General features: G+C 37.1%; 2 protein-coding genes across 8 annotated transcripts in view; both read right to left on the bottom strand.

Annotated features, from left to right (window-relative positions):
- The window catches only part of plcd3a (phospholipase C, delta 3a), a 142,969-nt gene that overhangs the window by 51,251 nt on the left and 67,486 nt on the right, over positions 1–24,232 (bottom strand). The window lies entirely within an intron of this gene.
- arhgap23a (Rho GTPase activating protein 23a) overlaps positions 1–24,232 on the bottom strand; it is a 69,017-nt gene that overhangs the window by 19,543 nt on the left and 25,242 nt on the right. For 2 of the 7 annotated variants that reach the window (XM_079872115.1, XM_079872117.1), the window contains exons 1-6: positions 15,490–16,374; positions 9,682–9,879; positions 7,151–7,175; positions 4,982–5,074; positions 1,711–1,789; positions 1,180–1,240 (exon numbers count right to left, since the gene is read on the bottom strand). In XM_079872115.1, the coding sequence (XP_079728241.1) occupies positions 1,180–1,240; positions 1,711–1,789; positions 4,982–5,074; positions 7,151–7,175; positions 9,682–9,879; positions 15,490–15,732 (699 nt within the window). In that variant the 5' untranslated portion in view covers positions 15,733–16,374. Of the gene's footprint in view, positions 1–89; positions 270–1,179; positions 1,241–1,710; positions 1,790–4,981; positions 5,075–7,150; positions 7,176–9,681; positions 9,880–15,489; positions 16,377–24,232 lie in introns of those variants that run through there. The other 5 variants (XM_079872119.1, XM_079872118.1, XM_079872121.1 and 2 more) reach the window with 4 other exon arrangements.

The following is a 24,232-nucleotide window of genomic DNA, read 5'->3' as shown; positions in this document are numbered from 1 at the left end:
CACTAATCGAGAGAAACATTCCTTAAAGCTCAAATATGTCGAACGGCTCTCTTTTTCTTTATATTGTTCTCTTAACAGCTTGAATTTACCTCTTATGTCCTGATTTGTGCTTTCTCAAATTCATGTCTCGTTGTCACGTCTCTCTGTTATTCTCGGTATCTCTTTTTTTCTTTCTGTCTATGGTGAGCCCTACCCAACCCAACGCTCTTGAACTCCCTCCTTTCTCTCTCCCTCTCTCATCGTCTCTCCACCCTGTGGGAGGGGCCACATATCTGATGATGTCATCTCTGGAATGTAGCTGATGCGGGTGCAAGGAGGGGTGTGTAGAAGGACAGAGTGAAGGAGAGAAAGACATGGAGGGAAGAATAGTGGAGTAAGGAGGAGTGGGGTCTCTTGGGAGGCTATATGGGTAATTTGCCTGGCATGAGTGCCCTCGTACGGAGATTTATTGAAGTGTGTATAAAGCATGTGTATGTATGTCACACACATGTGTAAAGGTTTCCCTTTGCCTTTGGTGAGTTGCATGTCCAATCTTGTGGAACCAAAGAAAATATGCGAGTGGGAATGTTTGAGCGTACATACATGTTTGTGAGTATTTGTATGTTTGTGTGTGTTAATCGTATGACCGTCTGCATGCTTACGACATGACTGATGTTTGAGTTCTTGCATAAAAGCGCTTCAAAGATACTGCTGAAGCAACCAACTGACTCACACATTGCTCTATAATGACTACTACAAGATATTCAAGTTGTTAAACCCGTGCTTTTGCATTTAAAAGTGTGGGAAATGTGAACACACCTTTGAGGTTGTGGGCTTACTAGCTATACTTTGGAAATAAAACTAGACCAAGAAGTTACCTAAATTCTATACTCTAAAAATGCTAAATGTTCACAAAATATTTTCTTAATCATTATTTTTACCCTTTTCTCCGGTAAAAAAATACAATAAAAAAATCCTTAAAACAAGATACATTTACTTAACCAAAGTGGCAAAAGACATATTAAATAGATTAAGCATACATTTAATTTAATTTTATGCTTAAAACAAGAAAAATTAAAATCTTAAAATGATTAAATTTATACAATTTAGTAATATAATATAATATAATCACTTCTTAAGACAGTTAGTTACATGTATATGAGTGGGTGTATGAGAAAAGGCAAAAATGCTCAAACGTACACTTACCAGCTGCAGCACATCATCGTCCTTTGGCATGATGGAGAGCTCCAGTACACTCTCACTGAAAAGACAAGAGAGCATGAGATTCAATAAGAATATATACAGTATGTAGTGTTTACAGTAGAAAACTTTGATAGTTTCCATTAATAGTTTTGGGTTGAGTTCAAAGCCACCCTTTACATTGGGGTCAGTTCGGTCCGATTATCTGTAATAACCTTTCTAAGTAATGCACATAATCGTCCAGACAGCAAACACTGCCTGAGGTCATCCTGCTACATAAAACATGCAGTATGTCACAAATTCACACATGAACAAGACTCATGTGTACATTTTTAGTTATGTAGTTCGTTCAACTCTAAACTCAATAATTTAAACATTGTTGTAGATCAAGACATCATATGCATTTACTTCCCAGGCTAGTTCTGGATAGCTGTAGAAAACTTAATTTTCATTAGCTCACGCAACAGTGGAATGAACTTTTTATTTTATTTTGAATGGATTATTTGATGCTGTTTGACTTGAGGAGCTCACCTGTTCTGAATCAGTGCAATGACCTGTGAGTACGTTTTACCCAGCACACTCTCTCCATTCACTTTAACCAGCCTGTCTCCTGCAAATTCACACACAAAAACACACTTATATGGCAAACATTTAATGCAGGGTTTCCCAACTGATTTTTTGTCTAATGTGCACAGCCACCAATAAGGCTCAAGTACCCCTTACAGACATGTGTTCCATTATACTGGATGTCATTTAGCAGAAACATTAAAGGTATAGCGGAGGATTTTCCCGAATTTTAGAAAAGAACCGCCCTCTCCACTTTTTGAAAAAATGCACATGCGCAACACTCTACCTGCTCCCGAGAGGGAACGCCTATTAAACGTATGCACGAGCTAATCATAGCTTACATTAACTTTTACTAGCAGTGATTTTAAATGGATTTCTCCAAATAGCATGCCAAACTTTACCTGTCAAGTAGAAACTTTGCGACTGAGGCATCAGTGGGAAGCCCAACCTGTGTTTTGAGCGCGCGCCATCGTGTGAATCGTGCGCACGAGCACGTACGACGGCCTTACGTAAACATATCACCAGAATGATTGACACTTAGGAGGACCAATAGTCTTGATGATCCACCCGGAAAAAGAAAATCCTCCGCTATACCTTTAATATTATTAAAGTCACTTAATACCAAAACAACCAGTACTACTCACACATTAGCAAATACGTAACTGTCCAAACGTTTAAGGTCAGTACGTTTTTATTTTTAAGAAATTAATATAATTTAGCTAAATATTTATTTTAAAATATTTTTATTTAAAACTTTTTATTTATCAAAGAATCCTGAGAAAATGTATCACTGTTTCTACAAAAATATTAAGCAGCACAATTGTTTTCAACATTTATAATAATAATAATAATAATGTTTCTTGAGCAGAAAATCATCATTAGAGTGATTTCTGAAGGATCATGTGACACTGAAGACAGGAGTAATGATGCTGAAAATTCAGCTTTGACATCACAGGAATAAATACAACTTTAAAACTTAAAATAGAAATCAGTTATTTTAAATTTACTCCTATTTGACAATATTACTGTTTTCACTGTATTTTTGATCAATTAAATGCAGCCTAGTTGAGCATAAGAGAGACTACTTTCAAAAACATTTTTAAAATATTCCCCAAACTTTTGAACAATATTGTACATTTTGTTATTAGTGTCATCAACACAAAAGTATTTATTTACTACTTTTACTAATAAATTATACAAAAGTATAATTTATGAGTCATTTTATAATTGGGCTTAGTGTTTTTAAAGTTTATTTTTCAAAAGCAAACTTTGCAACATTCTTTACATAGAGATAGTGTGCAGTTAGTATGTTTGAATAATAAAGATTAAGTAGACTCATTCCATGTGTTCGCTCTGTTTTCCTTAGATGACGGGTGTGTTTTGGGTTCATGTCAGGGTTAGGTTATGGGATCAACTCAAACCAGCGGCGGTCCGTCAGAGGAGTCAATAGAGGCTGAGCCTCCCATTACCAATCATATTAAAATACAATAATCAGAGGTAGAGCATGATCTGTTGCATTCATTGCCTGTGTTGACATGGAAGATGTGCGCACGGGCTCCTCGGAAAACTCATTTTCTGCAGACTTGGATCACTCATGTAGTTCTACACGCCCCCATGCGTATTATCTGATTATGCGGTTAACTGCTCTTAGCTCCATGTAACAAATGTATCCATTCAGTTGAATTTACAACAAAATTATCACATAAAATAGCAAAAAATAAAAATAAAATAATAACCTGGACCTAGTAGTGATAGAAAACATAATGTGTCTGAAATTAGTGAGGCTATATTAATCTATCAGAGATCATTTGTGTGTTGGAGAATAGATACTTGTAACAAATATGGTAAACATACTACACTCGGTTTTTCTTTCTCAAGTTCAAATTCACTCTGTTCATAGACTCTCTCGGTTTGTCTGAACACAGAGAGAGTAAAGTGGACCATCCATGTTTAGTCACAGGAAGCATGACCAAGTGTGTCATGCCATAGCGGCGCTTCAAAAATGTCTTAGTATAGTGACATAATAAGACACATTCCTGTGAATCTGTGACGGGCGCTAAAGAAGAAACAGATCATCATCGAGTTAAATGGGCAAGTCATAACAAGAGATCACATGTGTGTGCACACGAGTGCACCGGGTGGGTATAATCAAAGCTAAAATCATTATGCACGCAAAGCCGGGTACACACACACGCACACCAAACACAATGTGTAAACTGTAGATTAAAAACTCTTCAGAACTGAAACCGTCAACGACGACTATAGTTATCTTGACTTTCCATTGAATTTCAGGGTAATGTGAGGTTTGCACCGCCTAGTTAACTTAGTGAAACTGAAAAACTCAAGGCCATCTCACTCCAACATGAATTTGGTCCAATCATCATATGCGATTTGTCTGTTCAGACCAATGTGTAAAAAAATAAAATAAAAAAAACGCAGATGAGCTGAATGAAACCGCAAATTCTTTCTCGGACAGTAGATGGTGCTTATAGAAAAGCAAAAATACCTTGGTTACACAGGTACACAAAAAAAACATGCAAATTCCTATTTCTGACACTCGCTTGTCACAGAGAAGAAAAGTTTTCAAGCGGCCATTCAGATTTTCGGACTGATTTTTGTATTTACTATGATGTTTAAAAAACAAAAACAAATACAAGAGTACAGAGACAAGAGAGCCGGATCTGGATTCTTCCTCTGCTATTCACTATCTCCTAATAAATAAGTCTGTTCATGAGAGCCACCAAGTCTTAGTTTTATGTAACGCCAGCGGCTCTGGGCATGTGAACAAAAATGTGAATCTTATTGGTTGGCCAGTTTTCTTTATAGTTTAGTTGAATCTTTTTGGTCTCTCTTAGGAAAAGATTGTCTTGGGCAATCGAGAGAGCAGGACGACACACATACCATCAATTACAGCCCACCATACAGTTACACTCATATCCGTTCAACACAAAACAAAACACTGGATAACATTTCCCAAATGTCCAAATCATAGTTAGATGGAAATTACAACCTCTCTTCATAATTTTTTTTTGTGTGTGTGTCAGACGTTTGTATCAGTCTGACTCTGAACAGACACATTAACAGCTATTCATTGAAATTAAAATGTTTACTCCACCGAATTTTCATATCAAACATTTGTGCGAACATTGTAGTGGACGGGCCATTAGTCTAATGTCATGTCGTTTCTATGAACATATAATTTCAGCTGCACACACAGTTTTCTTCTCTCTTTTACCTGTACACAAGCCGGCCTGGTGGGCGGGGCCTTTCTCCCTCACATTCTTAACGAAGATGGTGTCCATGGGCTCCAGACAACTCCGATGAAGCCCTGCACGAAACACACAAACACAACCCTGTTCACAACCATAGACAAATACATAGCACATAGTAAATTCATAGTTTGTACAAAAACGATAGCAACTACAGTGGCTCTAAATACGACCTAGGAAAAAGAATCTGGGATTCAAAATCTAATAAATCTAATGAAAACATTTTTTAAATATTGATGACCATTATGATGTAAAATGAGTACAAAATATTTCAGATTTTGACTATTTCTAGGTCACTAATTAAATAAGTAAATTAATGTGACACTTTATAAAGACAGTGCTCTTCCATTGAAGCTCAAGATGCTCTTTGGATCACCTCCAATTAGGGATATTTGTCTTTGACAAAAAACTTTTTTTTTTTTATACTTACTTTTGTTCATTTAAATTCACAGTACTGTTGTTTTCTTTTCTTTTTTTAAAAGAAATAAAACATGTAGCCTTATTTGAAAATTGAATAAAGATTAGGCAAAGAAAGGCAAATAAAGAAATAGTTTCACTAGTGGACTTCACTGTACAGAGAGACACAAACACACACATACACAGATGTTTAGATTGGCACTGAGGAATGTGTTTTGCTCATACTGATGCCAATGTCTCATCATGATGAAATGATAAGATGAGGACAGACAGACAGTAACAGTCAACAAACAGGTTGAGGTAGTAATACGGAACTTATCTAGTAACTTTGAGGCTTTCATTTCACAAATCTGTGTGTGGACTGTGTGTAGATGCACGCACGATTAATCGTTAAATGATTGTGATCTAAATTAAAACACCTCCGTGATCTTATTCCTAAATGACAATGATTCGGCTGTCTATTAAACCTTTGACAAGTACGATCATCACAGTGGAACATTCAAATTTTCCGCTGACCCGAGAGAGCAGTTGTCACAAAGTAACTTGATGCTTCAAAATAAAGATTGTAGCAAAAACACCATTATGCCAAAAAGGGGCAATTTTTTTTATTTGTCATTAAATCGTTACTTCCAGAGATTCGTTTTCTGGATGTTGATTCATGTGAAGTATTTATGAGTGAGTCATTCATTCAAACCTTTTTTTTTTATTTTTGTTTAAATAATTCCTTAAAATAAATTAACACTTTCTCTGCCATGGACTAAATTTTCCATCATTTATGAGACAATGCTTCGCCGCCATTGACTGAATTTTCCGGCTTTTGTCATTTTCAGTGTTATGCGGTAGTTGGGCGCTATTACGCATCTTCTGAAAGAGTAGAGAATCTCCGAATCAAAACACAGGCAAAAAAAGGAGTAGAAACAAGCGTTAAAAACATTGCTTATGCACGTTGCTGTCTTTGGGGGAAAAAAAGCGATTTTCTAAGCTTTTTTAATGAAACTTACCTACATTAAAGTGTTGATGAAAAAAATTGCATGAAGCTAGAATAAAACTTTTTTTTTTTTTAATCATAGGCTCTGATCTTTCTTTTAATATATTGCATGTTCAGATAATATACAACAAAATATTCTGGGTGCCATGAAAATGATCAAAAACTGGATATCTGGACATGCATTTAATTTGTCTGTTTTCTATTAAATCTGTTTCCATGTACAAGTACATTGGTATATAGCACTGCGATATGATATCCGTTTTGTTTGATATGGAAATGATTAAACATTTTTCATATGACAGAACTTGCAAATGATATGGTATATATCTCATATCAGTTGTGCTCATTCCTGTAACCCTGCTTAAACCAGACTGATTTGAATGCAGATGGGCAACTTTAGTGTGCATGAATGGAAACTTGCTCTAGGGGGTGCAATGCAACAAAATTCCCTGATCATTTACCATGTGACACTAACTTGCTTATGCCACAATTTAAATCTCAGATCAATCACTGAGAGATGAGAGAAGATAATATATATGTAAGTGGAAGAAACACAGAAAAATCTGAAAAACAAAGTGTTCATCAAGTGACGCCAAGTTTAGTCAACTCATAATTTTGAAGATGAGTGACAAATCATCTTCAAATTATAAGAAATTAGTTGAAATGACTGCAATTGACACGATGTGAATGAGACTTTTTAAAAACAAAGAAATATAAAAGATAGACTCACCCTTTCCATTCCCATTCTCTTCATCCTAACAGGAAACAATAAGAGGAGAGTTAGATCATAGCAAAATAACTAGACAGCCTTAAACTTAAATGATTTAATAGTAATTTACAAAAGACACAATACTTAAGCGAGTTATTATCCTCTGTAATAAGTACTTAAAGTAATCATATAATAGAAATGATAGTGGAGTCTTGGAGTATTTAACAAAAAGTGCTCATCAAGCTTTTTAAAGTTTTAGTTTCACCCAAAAATTGTAATTCTGTCATTTTTTACTTATTCGTGTGTCACATTTTAAAAAACAATATGCCTTCCTTAGAAGGCACAGGGAGACATTTTGAACAAATATGCTGGTTACTGACTCATTTCCATGCAATTACAATGACTGAGGATGAGAACTGAGTCTGCAAATCTATATTATTTTTATACGGAGTCTAAATGAACCACAGTGATATCAGCCCTGACTCTGTCTCAGCACTAGAGGTCAGCACTGGGACTATGGACCCCTCTAGCAGTGAATTTGCTGCTTTTAGCCACAAACATACATAAACACACCTTCTCAAGAAGAGCCGCAACCACATTATCTTTCCATCTGTGCTGGAAATGACATAGAATTCATAATATTTATTGTGCATCTTTATTTACAACAGACACAGTTTAGATAACACACATGCACAACCTTCACAAAATAACCAGACTGCAAACCAGAGGCTCAAATCACACACACGTGCAACGCTGATCAGGCAGTTTAAAGTGGGCAGCCCAATGTTTAGTCTGCGCTGACTGGGCTCATTCCTAACAAACTCACACAATACTGAGGCTTTGCCGTGCCGGGAGAAAGACAGACAGGGGGGCAAACAGATGGGTTGGGAGTGACGGACAGTGACCACAACTTTAAGGTTTATAATCAGCATCCAACCCACAGATCAAAATGTAAGTCCACGTGTGCATTAACTAGAAGCTGATGTGGTGACAGATGGAGAGAGTCACACAGTCATGTGACCATGTGGACACTGGGATCAGTGAAGAACAGAATGGACCAGAACACATTGTCCCAGCAGCCCTGGTACGGCCCAGCCCAGCTCAGAGTGCGTGTGGTACCAGTCAAACACAAAATAGGCCTTTTGACTAAGAAAAGCAAACAGCAGCTGCTCAGAGAAGAGATGACCAATCATAATGGGGCTTTGTTTCTCCATCATCATGTACACACACACACCATTCAAACATCTATAGCCCGCTCTCAATAATATACACTACCGATCAAAAGTTTGGGATTGGTAAGATTTTTTATGGTCTCTTCTGCTCACCAAGGCTGCGTTTATTTGATCAAAAATACAGTAAAAACAGTGAATATTGTGAAATATTATTACAATTTAAAATAACTGTTTTCTATTGTAATATATTTTAAAATGCAATTTATTCCTGTGATGGCCAAGCTGAATTTTCAGCATCATCACCCCACTCTTCAGTGTCACATGATCCTTCAGAATCCTGTTGCTTAATATTTTTGTGGAAACCTTGAAACATTTATTTTCCAGAAGTTCAAAAGAACAGCGTTTATTTGTAACTGAAATCTTTTGTAACATTATAAATGCCTTTACTGTCACTTTTGATCAATTTAATGCATGCTTGCTGAATCAAAGTATTAATTTCTCCAAAAAAAAGAAGAAATTCTTACTGACCCCAAATTATTGAACGATAGCATATGCCCTGTTTATAACATAAAACTGACAAAGACACTTTATGTCCACTGTATTTATAACATTTAATAAGATACATAGTAGTGCACCGTAAAACAGTAGAGCACCGTTTGTTTCGAGCAGTGATATTAAAACTAACTGATTTTATTGAAGTTAAAAAAGTATTTTATATGACTGAATCAGGCTATATTAGGCTACATCAACAATGTAAATGGCTTTTGATAATTGAAAACAAAATAATTAAAAGTTAATAACTGCACATATCTACATTGTACAGCATGAAAAAGAAGTTTCAACAATCAGATGTCATGTGACCAAACATGATTAGGCATCTCATAGCTTTCTTTGTATAAGCTGTCCCTTTTTTAAAGTTCATTAGCAGGTTACACTGTATCTCTCCCTGCTTTGGTCTTTTTGTCTCTTTAGAAAAAGATGTTAAAGGAAAAATGATGCCAGTCTGGCTCTGAGGTCTCTGAGGTCAAGTCCAACCCACTATTGCTAGCGAGGCATAAACCCTTAAAAATAAAGTTCCTGTTAAAACAAAAGGGGTTTTAGATTCTGATGCCAAACACTTGTCTTTTTAAAGTTTCAAAAATTTAATACAAGAATATTTCTTAAGCCCCAATATTGCAAATGGTTCTTCATAAGAACTTAATTTTTTTTAAGATAGAAGGCCTTGAAGGCTGAATGAGCACTACTTTACTCTTTGTAATTGTAGAGACAGAGACAGTTTGTTGAGTTTTGTATCTTATTAGATGTCTTATTTCAGTTGTTGAATGATTGATTAGTCAGGGCTCGATTTTGTGATAGTTGGCACTTGGCAGGCATCCTCACCTTGAAACTGGTGTGCAGGGCAGACTCTGGCGGGTAAACGATGAAGTGACGTAGCGTAAAACCAAAGCCCTGAGAGTTCTTTTGGAGCACCAGTGTACGTGGACCCTGCCAGGACATGCCCAACCCATCTGCCCCGCTCCTGACCACCGGCCGAGGGTTCTCACTTGATGAAGAGGTCCCATCTCTCCACCCTTTTGCCTGGAGGAAACACAGATAGATATCTGAAATTAGACATTTCGACATGGGATTACATGTCACATAGAACATTGTATCTAATGCAAAAGTAGTGCATGGCACTAGCAACGCCAAGGTCATGGGTTTGATTCCCAGGGAAAGCAAGAACTGATCAAATGTAAAAGTATACCTTGAGAGCAATGTAAGTCGTGTTGGATAAAAATGTCTGCCAAATGCATAAGTGTAAATGAAATGCATCTATGTTGATGAACACATCACATTTAATGTGATAATTGGTGAATACTTTTGGCAGATAATTGCAAGAAATAACACCCTGTTGTTCCAAATGACCATCCCAACTGTCAGACTACTTACGCCACCTGTGCAAACAAGACGTGGGTATGTGAGGAAAAGTAACTAAAAGGGGGAGGGCAAGGGAAACATTTCACATTTGGGAACCATGATGTAATTTTTGTAACGCCAACATTCCCTGAGGAATTCTTAGAGGCCACTAACAGGAACATCTCTTATTAGATAGTAGGGATAAAGGCCAAGGATCTCTACAGAAATAAAATAAAATAATCCCCTGATTACTGGGACAAAAGAGGTATTAGGTGGAGTATTATTTAAAAGGTGACATCATCATTCCCCTAATTTTGCAAGAAAATACCTCTTTCCTCTCCGACCTAAAATCAACAACCTCACCAGCCCTGTGGTTTTACTATAACAGGAAGTATCTGGTTAGGGCAGGAAGTTCCCCAAGGACGGTGCCAGTCGCCATATACATATAGCCTATATATAAACAGAAGGGGAATTTTTGTTGTCGTTGTTGCCAACTCACTTTATACAGAGCAGACATGTACTTCTCAAATCTCTGCTCTTCACCTCCCGTTACTCCTCACTTCTCTCTGCACTCAGCAGAAGTCCTAGTCTATAATCCAGCGGTCCTGACACCGACCGCAGGCTCACCCCCTCTCTGTTTCTCACTCTATTTCTGTCTCACACGCTGTTTTCATTTGGCTGGGCTTATGTCTGAACCTTCTCTCTTTCACTTGCATTCTTACCAACTTGCACGCATGAACACACACATATAGACAAATGGTAACGCTCCTTTTTAAACAGTCCCGCATATTGTGTGGAATGATGTAATGTTTATATTTAATTAGCTTTTCCCTTATTAAAGGGATAGTTCACCCAAAAATGAACATTCTCACCCTCGTGTCTTCAAAAGCTGAATGAATGTACTTCCTCCGTGGGACAAAAAGGAGAAATTAGGCAGAATGTTCAAACTGTACTTTTGCATACAATGAAAACGGCCAAGTCATTTATCCACTTCACATTAAACAGAGCTGAGGTGTCGTATTAATGACTGAAAACCATCTAAACCATTTAATGAACAAACACAAGAGTTTAAAAATATTTTAAATAAGATACATTTACTTGAGAAGCTAATTTGCATAGATATTGCAAAGATATTAAGAGACTTGTCTTTCTCCATTTAAATTCTTCAGAGCTTTTTGCAGAGTTCATGTGCGCGTGGGCCTGCTCAACGGATTAGAGAAACAAATAAAAGTGAAAGACACAATAAGGCTGTGTAAGTGACAGAATGAATGTACAGGGGCATGTGTGAATTCCATAACATTTACCGTTAAGCCAGAACATGTTCAGACAGAGACGGAAAGGCTAGCTTTAGAAAGAGAAAGAGTGTCTCCAACAGGCTCCAACACGCAGGTTTCGACCACAGGGTTCCTCCCGGCACTGAGAATACCAAACCCTGTTATTACCCCCCCAAAAACACACAAGTGTACACACAAACACATGCACACATGTTGGTCCAGTAATGTCCAACCATTTAAAGCATTAAACTTTTCCTCCACATTCTGTTTTCTATGTTTCTTCATCACTAACTTTCTAATGGATTGGAAACGTGATTCTCTAGGGAAACCAAGTACTAAACTCAAACTAGTCATCTCTTTGAAGTCAGAGAGACCTCCAAAGGGATAGTTCACCCAAAAATGAAAATTAGCCCATGATTTAATCACCCTCAAGTCATCCTAGGTGTATATGACTTTCTTCTTTCAGACGAATACAATCAGAGTTATATTAAAAAATACCCTGGCTCTTCCAAGCTTTATAATGGCAGTGAATGGCCGGTTTCTGTTTTGAAGTCCATAAAAGTGCATCCATCCATCATAAAAGTGCATCCATCCATGATAAAAGTAATCCACACAGCTAAAACTTTATAGACTAAAATAACTAGCTTCCGGCAGACGGCCGTACGCATCGATTTACGGCGAAAGGGTAACACTTTTATCATGGATGGATGCCTTTTATGGACTTCAAAACATAAATGGCCATTCACTGGCATTATAAAGCTTGGAAGAGCCAGGACATTTTTAAATATAACTCCGATTGTATTATATTGAATGTCATATATACCTAGGATGGCTTGAGGGTGAGTAAATTATGGGCTAATTTTCATTTTTGGGTGAACTATCCCTTTAAATCATCAAGCTTTTGAGAAGTTCACTGACATGTTGCAAGCCAGAAGATGTACAAAGATCCAACAATGTCCTTGAAATATATATATATATATATATATATATATATATATATATATATATATATATAATATATTTTTTTTGTCCCATTTTCAAGTAAAAATTATGTAATTTACTTGAGAAGAAACACAATTTAAGATATTAGGTAAATATAAAATAATATCTTGGTATTAGGGAATATCTTGAATTAAGTTTATTTTTTTACAGACCATTGGGAATTTTGTTTTTATTATTTTGTATTATTCATATAATTCTGGATATAACCTCTGAAGTCAAGTACTAATATCATATTCAATTTTACATCTAAAGTAAATGTATAACTTATAGTAGGATATTTTTAAATGGAAAACGGACAAACATTGTATTTCTTAAATGAAAATGATCTGCTTCACCTGTTAAAATCATAGTAGTGTTGTACACTAGAAAGTCCTCTGATGACTTCTGCTTAACATCCAACATTCATTCAGGCTAGAAGTTAGGCTGAGGTCATAGTTTACGACCAGCTGATGATGGGTTAACACACACCCGACACATTTTTCTCTGGTGGTGACGTGTTTCTAGCGTTGATTCAGGGTAATTTGGTCATAAATCAGGGAAAGAATGGGAAACTTAATGTGGACATTGACTTATGAATGTATATAGCTTAATGTCCTCAAATACCTCATTTGATGAGTGTTTTATTATGTCTCGAGTCCTCTATTGGCAGGCTATGCTTACGTACACATGCTCACAGACAGTCGCCAGAAACAATACACTCCAAACAGCTGAGTGGGTGATCCTGCTGAAAAGTTGAGCGTAATTAATGTTGAGTGTTTAATCCCTGACACCCTGCCCTATGACTGCAACACAAACACACACACACACACGACTGAGAAGAGGTGTGTGTATGTGTGTGTTTAAACCTGTCTGTCAGCACTTTCAGTTCCGCTGGAACTCCGTTAAACAGGGTTTTCCACCTTTACAGCAATGTTTGAATCCAGGACAAAAAAATAAACAGAACTGCAGGGAATATGAATGAATGTACTTTTATCAAGCAGGGTACGATTTTAATATTTAATATTTTTACACTCAACATGCTAATGTGCTAAATAGACATCTTGAATTACTGGGATGCATATCATGGATGAAATTTTATTTCAGCTTTATTTCATAAAATAGCAGTTTTAGTTAACCACAACAATGCTTCGAATCAGCTAATTTTACATTGCTGGAGTGGTATGCCATAGTGGTAAATATCTGAACTGGTGACTGAAAGGTTGCAGGTTCAAAACTGATACATTAGCTATCACCATTGTGTCCTCGAGCAAGTCATCCAAACCCAGGCTGATCCAGGGGGATTGTCCTTAAGTCTATGTTAAATCACTTAGGGTCGTGTCTGCTAACCGACTGCTTACTTATAAGGGGTCCAAGCACCAAAGGTATTTGCACTGACATTCTTATTATTTAGTCAATTTAGTTAAAAGTAGTCAAATTCTACCAATAGGGGCACCATAAACGAAAGGTACTCATGACTCTGCGACTGTTTGATCCGAGGAAATTAAAATTTAGTGAGGAGTTTCTTTGCATTTTCTGGATAAATCAGTAAAAAAAAAAAATCAGAAGTCAATTATTTTAAATACAAATGGTTGATCATTATGAAATTTGGTATGTATATGCAGATTGTTATAACAAGGCTGTGTAACAAATTTTATGACAATTGGCCACACGTAGTGCTATAAAGAGTACGTTTACACATTAATTATAATGATGTCCCTGTTTAGACCTTCTAAAATGTTCCTGTCCGGTGTCCACCATTTTGAAATTTTGAATTTCCCTTTTTTTTTTTTTTTGGTCTTAGGTCATTGGTGTGATTCACACAAAATGTGGTGTGTATCATCTAGAGTCCATCCTGACCAAACGTTCAGTAACCCTGCAATGCACCTCCAGAGCTTGTGTATTTTAACACAGCCTTGCTAAAGTACACCACCTGGCAACCTTCTGTTTCAGCCTAATAACCCAAAAGAAACGCACAGATGAACGACACTGAACAAGGAAACTGGAGCATTAAGTCCTCCAGTAAATCTGAATGAAACCCAGCAGCTTCATTTAAATACAGGCGGGTCTAATTGAAACAACATGGCTCCTCGCCTAAGCCTTCATTAACAGATCAGGTTGTTCTAGAGACATTGTCCTTTTTTTCAATGGGAATGAATGGAAGGCTTCACCTCTGAATGGATTATGACGGTTATTCAAACATGGTGATACAGTTTGCTTTTTTAGGAGGATTTGGAGTAGTTAATCCAACTGAAAGGGCAGCACAACCACACATATTTCAAAGCGGTTGAGTTTGGTTTGGGTTACTGTCTCATATGAGAGTGTGTCTGGCCGACAGCTGTCTGTATGTAAAATTCTGAAGAATATCCCAACCCATTCCACACTATTCCATCCGAGCATTCCAGAGAATATGTCTTACAAACATCTTAAAGTGTGCGATCACATGACAGAACAATCACAGACACAAATAGACTCCCATATACACAACAGACCTAGACATTCCCTAACTATATCCTATAATCTAGTGCTTGAAGCAAAGCCACTCAGTTTAACACACATACAAACAACACAGTCACCCAAAGGGTCTTTATAACCCCTTATCTGGTGCCTTTACTTTCTAATTAGAGTATTTGACCTCCACTACACTATATCTGTGGTTAAAAGTCTCAGATATAAATGCAAGTAAGAAACAGTGTCAGAAATAACAACTTTAAGTGCCAAGCAAAATTTTGTTCCCTGAAATGTACCTTTTTTTTTTACCTTCATGAGGGCATTTTTTTCCAAACCTTATTAAAAAAAACACCCACACACAGCACAAATATTTAAAGAACAAAACTCATGGCATTTTTGTCCCCATTTTAAATATTTTTGGTGAACATTTTCAGTTGAATTTTTGCTCAAAACCCTGGTCAATTTCTGACCCTGGTGAGAAATAAAGGTAAAAGTTTTTCACAAGCCTTTTAATAACTACATCAGGCTATTTTTCTCTCTCTACACACACACACGCGCACACAAACATACACATATAAAAATAGCTTACCCTGCAGGTCTGGGAGCGTCTCAGCATTGCTCTTCTGGCACTGATGCCATTTGTACTTTCAGAAGTGTCATTTTTCGAAACATTAATTTGTGGTGTATCCCCGTGTAAAACCGCCACCCAGATACAGCGAGGTTCTGGAGAGCTGCAGTCCACCCCCACTGCATCCCGAAAACACCACTCCATACCCTCTACACGCGGGCACACAGCGGGCATCACCAACGGCACCTGACCCGCTGACCACATAACACATAAACACGCACGGGAGTGTGCAAGGGCTCACAAGAGGACAAGTCGCATTCACAAAAGAACCATGAAGACTTTTTGATGTAAAAAAAAATGAAAGCAAAAAAATGTAAGAATTGGCCAACCGGAGATAGGGAAATGTTAAAAACTACAAGTCAAGTTAAAGATGTGTCCATCCTCTCCCAAAAGAGAGGAGAAATTCCAGATGTGGCTTCTGTTGAACATGCCCAAATCTCCTCATATTTCGTTAATCCATGCTGGTGAATTTTCTTAAAGGATTCTGGAGTTAAACTAATAGTTCCATATCACATCGATGAGCTCCGCACCTCCCATGCTCACGCACGCAGACGAGTGTTACAACCACAGAGGCATATCCAGAGATGAGAGCGAACCAGGATGCAGCCACATACCCCTGTCTGGCAGTCCCTGAAATATGTGTGTGTGTGTGTGTGTGTGTGTGTGTGTGTGTGGGTGGCGAGCACGTGGCAGTGCTGGCAAGACGTAGATCCAGGGAAGCCGGCTCCTGGATGGAAAAATGAATTAAATCCAAGTTTTTTTACGCATCAGTTTTCCCCTTCTTACTCTGCTTCAGTCTTTTTTCTTCTATTCCTTCACTTTCTGAACCATTCAGCTACTCTCTCTCTTTCTCTCTCTCTCTCTCTCTCCACTCTGTCATCTCCTGACAAGCTCTAAACTCCGGCTCTCTGTCACTATGAGTGGGCCGGCCCTCCTGCTTTTCTTTTGCTTGCCGTCTCTTTCTCTCTCTCTCTTTCTCTCTAATTCATCCAGTTCTCCTTCTCTTTATCACTCCTTCCTGTCTGTATCTGTTTGCTGCTCACAAGTTGTTCTTTATCTCACTCGCTCACCCTTATGCTTATTTCTACTCTTTTTAAATGCCCTATAAAATCAAAATGAGAGTTTTGTGGCTTTTAGTCCATGCCTGTTAGTGTTGAGGCCATATGCAAGATACTTTAACCCTAAAATCCAAAAACCACCTTTTAGCACATTTAAAATGTACATTGTTTTTCTTTAGGAAAACTCAGTATAAATCTGGATGACTCATCCTGCACTGCACAGAGTTCTGTCCAATCAGATGCTCTCTAGAATGAGAATGTCCCACCCTCTAATACAAACAGCTACTCATTTTCATAATATCCTTTTCCTGGCTGTAATGTAACTAAAGCCTATTGGCTATTTAACCTTCCTAAGCTTTTCCAAAAAAAGAGTTGTAATTTTTAAAGCCCACTTAGACTCATCGAATAAAGTTTGATTGTTCAGATTGCATATCTCAAAAAAAAGTCACCAAAATTTCAATCACTCAGATTGAGGAGGGGGAAGAAATCAGTCGAAAATGACCAAAAATCTTATAAAGGTTAAACAAAATCCTTTCAATGTGTAATTAAACATAAATCCTGAACTGCAGTGTGATTTAATAAGGCTTGTTTTTCTTCTTGCCATCCATATTCCTCTGGCTCCTTCTCTTTCTTTATCACTGTCCTTTCTGCCAGTCTCTCCCATCAGCCCTCATTCCCGTCTGGCACACAAAACTTTTGCCTTTTTCCCCATCAGAGCTCTCAGATTTCTGTCTTATCTAATCTTTCAATTCATTTTCATCTTTTTTTATTCAGTCCTTTGTTCCATCAAACAAAAGACATGAACAAAAAAACTAATTCTAAGGCCTCTGACAGTTCTAGAAAAAAAGTCCATGTAGTCCAACAACATGTTGTAGCTCTGCTGAAACCCGCCAGAGCCCCCAGCAGCTCTGAAAGACCATTCGACGGTGTGTGTGTGTGTATGCGAAACAGAGCACTGCAAAACCCCCGCTCTCTAAAAGTCCCCTCAGAGAAAGAGCAAAATAATAGCTCCGCTGGCAAACACAATGAGCCTAAAAATGTCTAAAAAGGACACAAAAAACAAAAAAAAACAGTACATATTCCTTCTAACTAAAAAAAAAAACCACATATGGAGGAATGACCACTATGAGAAAGAAAAACCAAAAGACTGAGAGAAAACCCAGAATGGCAGACAAAAACACAGGGTGCCAGACACCTCACTGCAGCTGCTCTCTGAACCAGACTAAAACAGCTGCTATAAAACAACACACACCAACACAACACAAGACATGCACAGTAACATATCATCTATCAGGTCACATATTGACACCAACACACACACACACACATCCGTGGAAAATCTCACCCAACAGGCAGGCCTCCAGTGTGTGTGCGAGAGAGGCAGGCAGCTGGCCATCGGTGAGACATTTCCCTCTCATTCAACTCCACTAAACACACACACACACACACACACACACCTGAGATCCGTTACAAATGAGGACGGACTGGTTTCACCTGCCGCACTGTTAAACGTGTTCCGGCACGGCAACATACAGCCAGAACATGTACACAATACAGGAAACACAACACACACAGTTTAACACGTCAGGTCAAGGTGTCATGAATAGGCTGAAGATTAAGTCAAGTCACGGTGAATCACATATATGCCACATAGTTTATATTTAAATGCACAGAAGACATGTATGATGTTGAATATCCTTTTGTGTTATTATAAAAGAAAGTTTTCATTCTCCATTCATTGAAAACTTTAATGGAGCAAACACACACACACACATACCTGAGGTGTGTTGAGGATTGAAGACACATAAGCTCTAGTAATTAAATATGAATCTCAAGACTTCCTGCAGTCTAACCTGAAGCTCATCCTCCTTTTCCTCACGGCTGTATGAATTACTAAACAGAACAATAACCACAAATTCTCAAAGTAAATGAGATCTCACTCTGTAGACAGATTTGCCAAGACACAAAAGTCTGTGATTTAGAAGTCAATATGAACTCCTTTCCCATCAAAATGTTTCCCCATATGAAATTATCTGAACTATGCAATCCACATTCATTTGTATGTCAACAATTCCAGATGAAAATATTATTGCTCAGAGATTGCTCTTTTAAAGGGATAGTTCACCCAAAAATGAAAATGATGTTATAATTTACTCTCAAGTTGTTCCAAACCTGTCTTTCTTCTGCTGAAAGCGTTTCTTTCTTCTGCTGAACACAAAAGAAGATATTTTGAAGAATGTTGGTAACTAGACAGTTGATGGGCCCCATTGACTTCCACAGTATTTTTATATATTTTTTTTTCAAATATAGAAGACATATGCCACAGTCAAGTGTTTTATTAACAACATTCTTTAAAACATTTTTTTGTGTTCAGCAGAAGAAAGAAAATCATACATGTTTGGAACAACTTGAGGGTAAGTGATGACAACATTTTTATTTTTGGGTGAATTATCCCTTTAAAGCCCAGAAGGCAAAAGGGTGTAATAACAAAAAACTTATATTATATCAACTTAAAACCTCTGGCGGTCTTCAGTTATTTTAGATGTTACATTTTAAATAATAAAAAAAATACTTAATTGGAATGGTACAGCACTACAGTAGGTGACTTTTGTGGCACTTACTATATGAACACACACACACACACGCAAACACACACGCGCACACACACACACACACACACACACTAAAAATTAAGAAGGATGAAGTAAAATGTCTAATGTAAAACCTAATTATATCTGAAAAATATAATATTATATAAAAAATATAATATATTAATATAATATAATGTAATTACTGAAAAGTAATGATGCCTGAAAATACTCTTGTAAGCAGCAAGGGAATATGCAGTCCAATATCAATATTTATATATAGGGCTATAAAGACATCTAGTGGTTAAACCACAGTATTACATATGATTTTCTTTATTTCTCCCACCAGATGCCACTAATCTGCCTTTCATGCATTGGATTTTAAATCCTTTTAAATATATTTTTTAACTTAAACAGTGTATTAATTGAAAATATGGAATATTGTCTAGTACCATGAAATCCCCTAAAAATACTAAATATTAAAGAATAAATATTACTGAAACAAAATCCAAAGTACATTCACTTCATTAAAAAAAAAATATGCTTATTGTCTTCGGTCCTAAGTGAGGAATACTAGAGGGTTAACATTCCTATGGAGATATAAAAATAGAAACAAATAAGAGTTGTTGACAATAGAAGTAGGACCTCCATTTAACCTCTCCTAATGACACCAATTATTATTTTAATGTTACGAGTTACGACCAATAACCAAAAAATTATTTTCAATATATATATTTTTTATCTATACCAATTTGTATAAAACAGAATTATTACATTATTACATGCAAACATCAACTCCAATTTGAATTAGTGTTATACGATTATCTATATCCTAAAACAAGTGGAAATAAGCATCCAATTTCGGCAGATAAATATTCAATAATGCCCAATAGCAATATATATATATATATATATATATATATATATATATATATATATATATATTAAAACACAGTTATGTTGATATATTGTTACTTTATCCAAAAGAAACACAAACAGCACTAAAGAGCCCTGCATTTAAATAGACTGGAGCTGTGAAAGCTACATGAGCAGCAGATGTTTGATCTGCACATGCTCTGATATAAATCTCCCTTATCCTCACACACAAACACGGCTGATTCATCTATCAACACGCTGATGGAACAAATACTAAACTCATGGGTCACACATCTGCTCTGACAGAGCCCTCAAAAATAATGCTTAATGCAAAAATAAAGTGCAACCAACCATATAATCTTAAAAACATCATATATGCCAGTATCTTAGTAAGAGCACACATGCACATTTATTCATGCACCTATAAAAAAACGATGTAGTCTGTCCCCTGCTGGTCACTTAAGAAACAGCCCACATCCATACACACAACTCCTCCAAAGTATGAATGAATGTGAGCTCAAAGCTAAATATCAATTAAAATAGCACAAAATAACACAGCTACATCTGTATATGTATAAAGTGTGCTGATATTGAGTATCAGCTGAGGCCTCGGTGAGGGCAGGGCGACACAGAGACAGGAGATAATAGGAGACCTGACAACACCATTTGGTCCCAAGAGCATTAGATAGCAGAACACAGTCTAGACCGACTTTAATCTGCCTCTCCTGTGTGTGTGTGTGTGTGTGTGTGTGTGTGTGTGTGTGTGTGTGTGTGTGTGTGTGTGTGTGTGTGTGTGTGTGTGTGTGTGTGTGTGTGTGTGTGTGTGTGTGTGTGAAAAAAAACTACTCTTCTTTAAGCTGGTTAATTTTAGCTGTAATCCTCAGCAAAGCCGTTGACCAATAGGCTGCAGACCTGAAGCAAAACCAATGAGTTGTAGTGACATGAAACCACCAACAGATGGAAGCACTACAGCACAACCAATGAGTGTTTCAGAAATTCAAGTGTTTACATGTAGGTAGGCTGTGCCTGAATATATATATGTATATATATATATATATATATATATATATATATATATATATATATATATATATATATATATATATTTAAATAATACCCAAAAATGTATATTCTGTCATCATTCACTAACTCTTATGTCAATCCAAACCTGTATGACTTTCTTTCTTCATAAAAGAATGTAAGAAAGGACAAAAAAGAAGATATTTGATGAATTTTGGTAACCAAATAGATCCAAATAGTGACCATTGACTGTATGGACAAAGAACACAGAGACATTTCTCAGAATATCTACTTTTATGTTCCACAGAAGAAAGAAAGTCAAACAATGACAGAATGAAAATTTTTAGGTGAACTATTACTTTATATTTTACCAAATATTACATAGTTAAATAATGTGTAAAACATGTTATATGTTTATTTAAAGGTACACTATTGCTGAACTCAGAACCGGATACTAACATACTACTCTTGCTATTTTTGCCATAGAAAGATTTGTTCAGAATTCGTTTAGCCCTCTAGCAGTTACAAAACAAAACTGCATACATTTTGCAGAAGATCATAGTTTTGGTTGTGCTTCAGCTCTGCGTGACTGTGTGGATGAATATGACCCTTTACAATAGAAAATGCTTTACAATGAACTTTCTTCTGTTTTACAAAAGGCTTTCTCACCTGTTGAGTAATAAAAACACCATCTCAACATTTCAAATCCCTCAGTTCATGCCATGTCCAAAAAGCCAAGCCAATGTTGATTCTTGTTTTATTACGAGCTCTGTCGCGTTCTCTTTTTGCCTGCAGACTCTCCTCTGTTCGATGTTTTTTTTAAACAAGTGATTCTCCGGAAGTTCAAGGTTTAGCTGCTCCATGTCAACTTGTCTCGCTCATTGTGACAACTAACCTATGCCTCTTGAACACCATAATTCGTTACTTTTATATAGCGCTTTTCTAGGTACTCAAAGTGCTTTTACATATGGAATGGGGAATCTCCTCAACCACCACCAATGTGTAGCATCCACCTGGATGATGTGAAGGCAGCCATATTGCGCCAGAACGCCCACCACACACCAGCTTACTGGCGGAGAGGAGACAGTGATGAAGCCAATCAGTATATGGGGATGATCAGGAGGCCATGATGAACAGAGGCCAAGGGGTAAATTTGGCCAGGATGTCGGGTTACACCTCTACTCTTTTTACGAAGGACATCCTGGGATTTTTAATCACCACAGAGAGTCAGGACTTCAGTTTAACTTCTCATCCGAAGGACGATGCTCTTTGACAGTATAGTGTCCCCATCACTTTACTGGGGCGTTAGGACCCACACAGACCACAGGGTGAGCGCCCTCTGCTGGCCTCACTAACACCTCTTCCAGCAGTAACCTGGTTTTCCCAGGAGGTCTCCCATCCAGGTATTGACCAGGCTCAACCCTGCTTAGCTTCAGTGGGCAACCAGTCTTGGGCTACAGGGTGATATGGCTGCTTACAACGGAGCAACTTTTCTCTATTTACAGGTATGACGAGACACGCACGGACGAGTGACGTATGTGTGCAATTTTTCTGTGAAAACCATCATGCTCTAAAATATAAACAAACACTTATAATAGGCTTACCATAGTGAATCAGAGTAAGACAAAAACACATTTTGGAAGAAGGATAGATGGTGTATTGACTGATTAATATTTAAATTTTGTTTGAAGAAAAAAAAGTTACATAGTGTACCTTTAATAAATTATGAATATATTTAATCTGTTAAATGTAAACAGATGTATCGTTTGCTGTTTGTGATATCACACAATCCTATGTGTGTGGGGTTAGGTGAAAAATATCAAACTAATAACTAGAAATGTGAAATGTGTAAGAGGACATGAAATGTCCTCTTAATTGATGCTCATAGCAAACACTTATGATTCAATGTCTAGCAACAAATCAGCATTGAAATCATGAAATATTCACTAGGTCATGTCTTTCTATTAGACAGAAAGGCTGCTGCTTTAAATTTATGAAACAGCCAGGCAGAAACAAAAACTCGCATTTACAGTACATTAATCTATTTTCAAGGATAATAATGTCAAATCATTACACAACTGGTATGCATGTGTATAATGGGATCCGAGTTAAGTGCATGAGAGGAAGTCTAAGGGGCATCACACCTGTTCTACATGAAGACCAGAGAGATTAGAGCAGAAACTCAACACAGAGCAGATGTGCCGACATGAACACATGTACATAGACAGACACACACACACATTTATTTAGTCAGCAGGCACGCATTAAAATGATCAAAAATGACAGTAAAGACTTATAATGTTACAAAAGATTTCTATTTCAAATAATAGCTATTCTTTTGAACTTTCTTTTCATCAAAGAGTTCTGAAAAAAAGCACAACCTTTTTCAACATAAACTTAAAAAAAAAATCTTGAGCCGCAAATCGGCATATTAGAATGAAAACTTGTAAATGTAATAGTCACACAAGCGAATGCAACACGCAACAATCAATCACAGGAGCTTTAGAGGGGCTGAAGGGATTGAGATGGGTTGCGTACGTGTCGGATACCTGAAGATATTCTCCTCACCAGCGTTCATCTCAACACTGACCCCTTTTAAGTCAGCTGTGAAATTGTTCTGCTCTAAAAATACATCCTCCTTGGCTCTGAACGCTAATGCCTGTGTGAATGGTGTGTTTCAGTGTGTGTGGTTTCCCTTCTGCATTGCCGAATTCCACATCAGTACAGCTGCTTTAACAACCACACCCCATCGCCATGCCTCCTGGCAACCATCAATGTTTCCACAATCCATAGGACGCTAAGCAACAACTCACCAAATGAAATGTTCCTGATGTTCCTGTAACCATAAGCCAAATAATGCATCAATGGGGCAGAGGTGCTGTTTTATTATAATAATAACTTGATGCAGTTACGTTGGAGTGTTACTGTTTAAAAGTAAGGATATGCAATATTGGTACCACATGGGTTATCAGCTGATATTAGATATATTGTAATACAGTATCAGTAGATATTGTATATTTAGGCCTAATTGTTCATACCCTTATTTTTACTTTTACATTACCTTCAGCGAAAACTCACCTACAGTTAATCTATAAAAACACAAATAACAGTATCAGTAGATCCATATTTTAAAGACAACTGGCATTCAAGTAGAGATGTGTG

Source organism: Squalius cephalus, assembly GCF_949319135.1.
Source record: "Squalius cephalus genome assembly, chromosome: 1".
Lineage (NCBI taxonomy): Eukaryota > Metazoa > Chordata > Actinopteri > Cypriniformes > Leuciscidae > Squalius > Squalius cephalus.
Note: the sequence above shows the minus strand (reverse complement) of the source record. Positions and strands in the feature narration are given on the sequence as shown.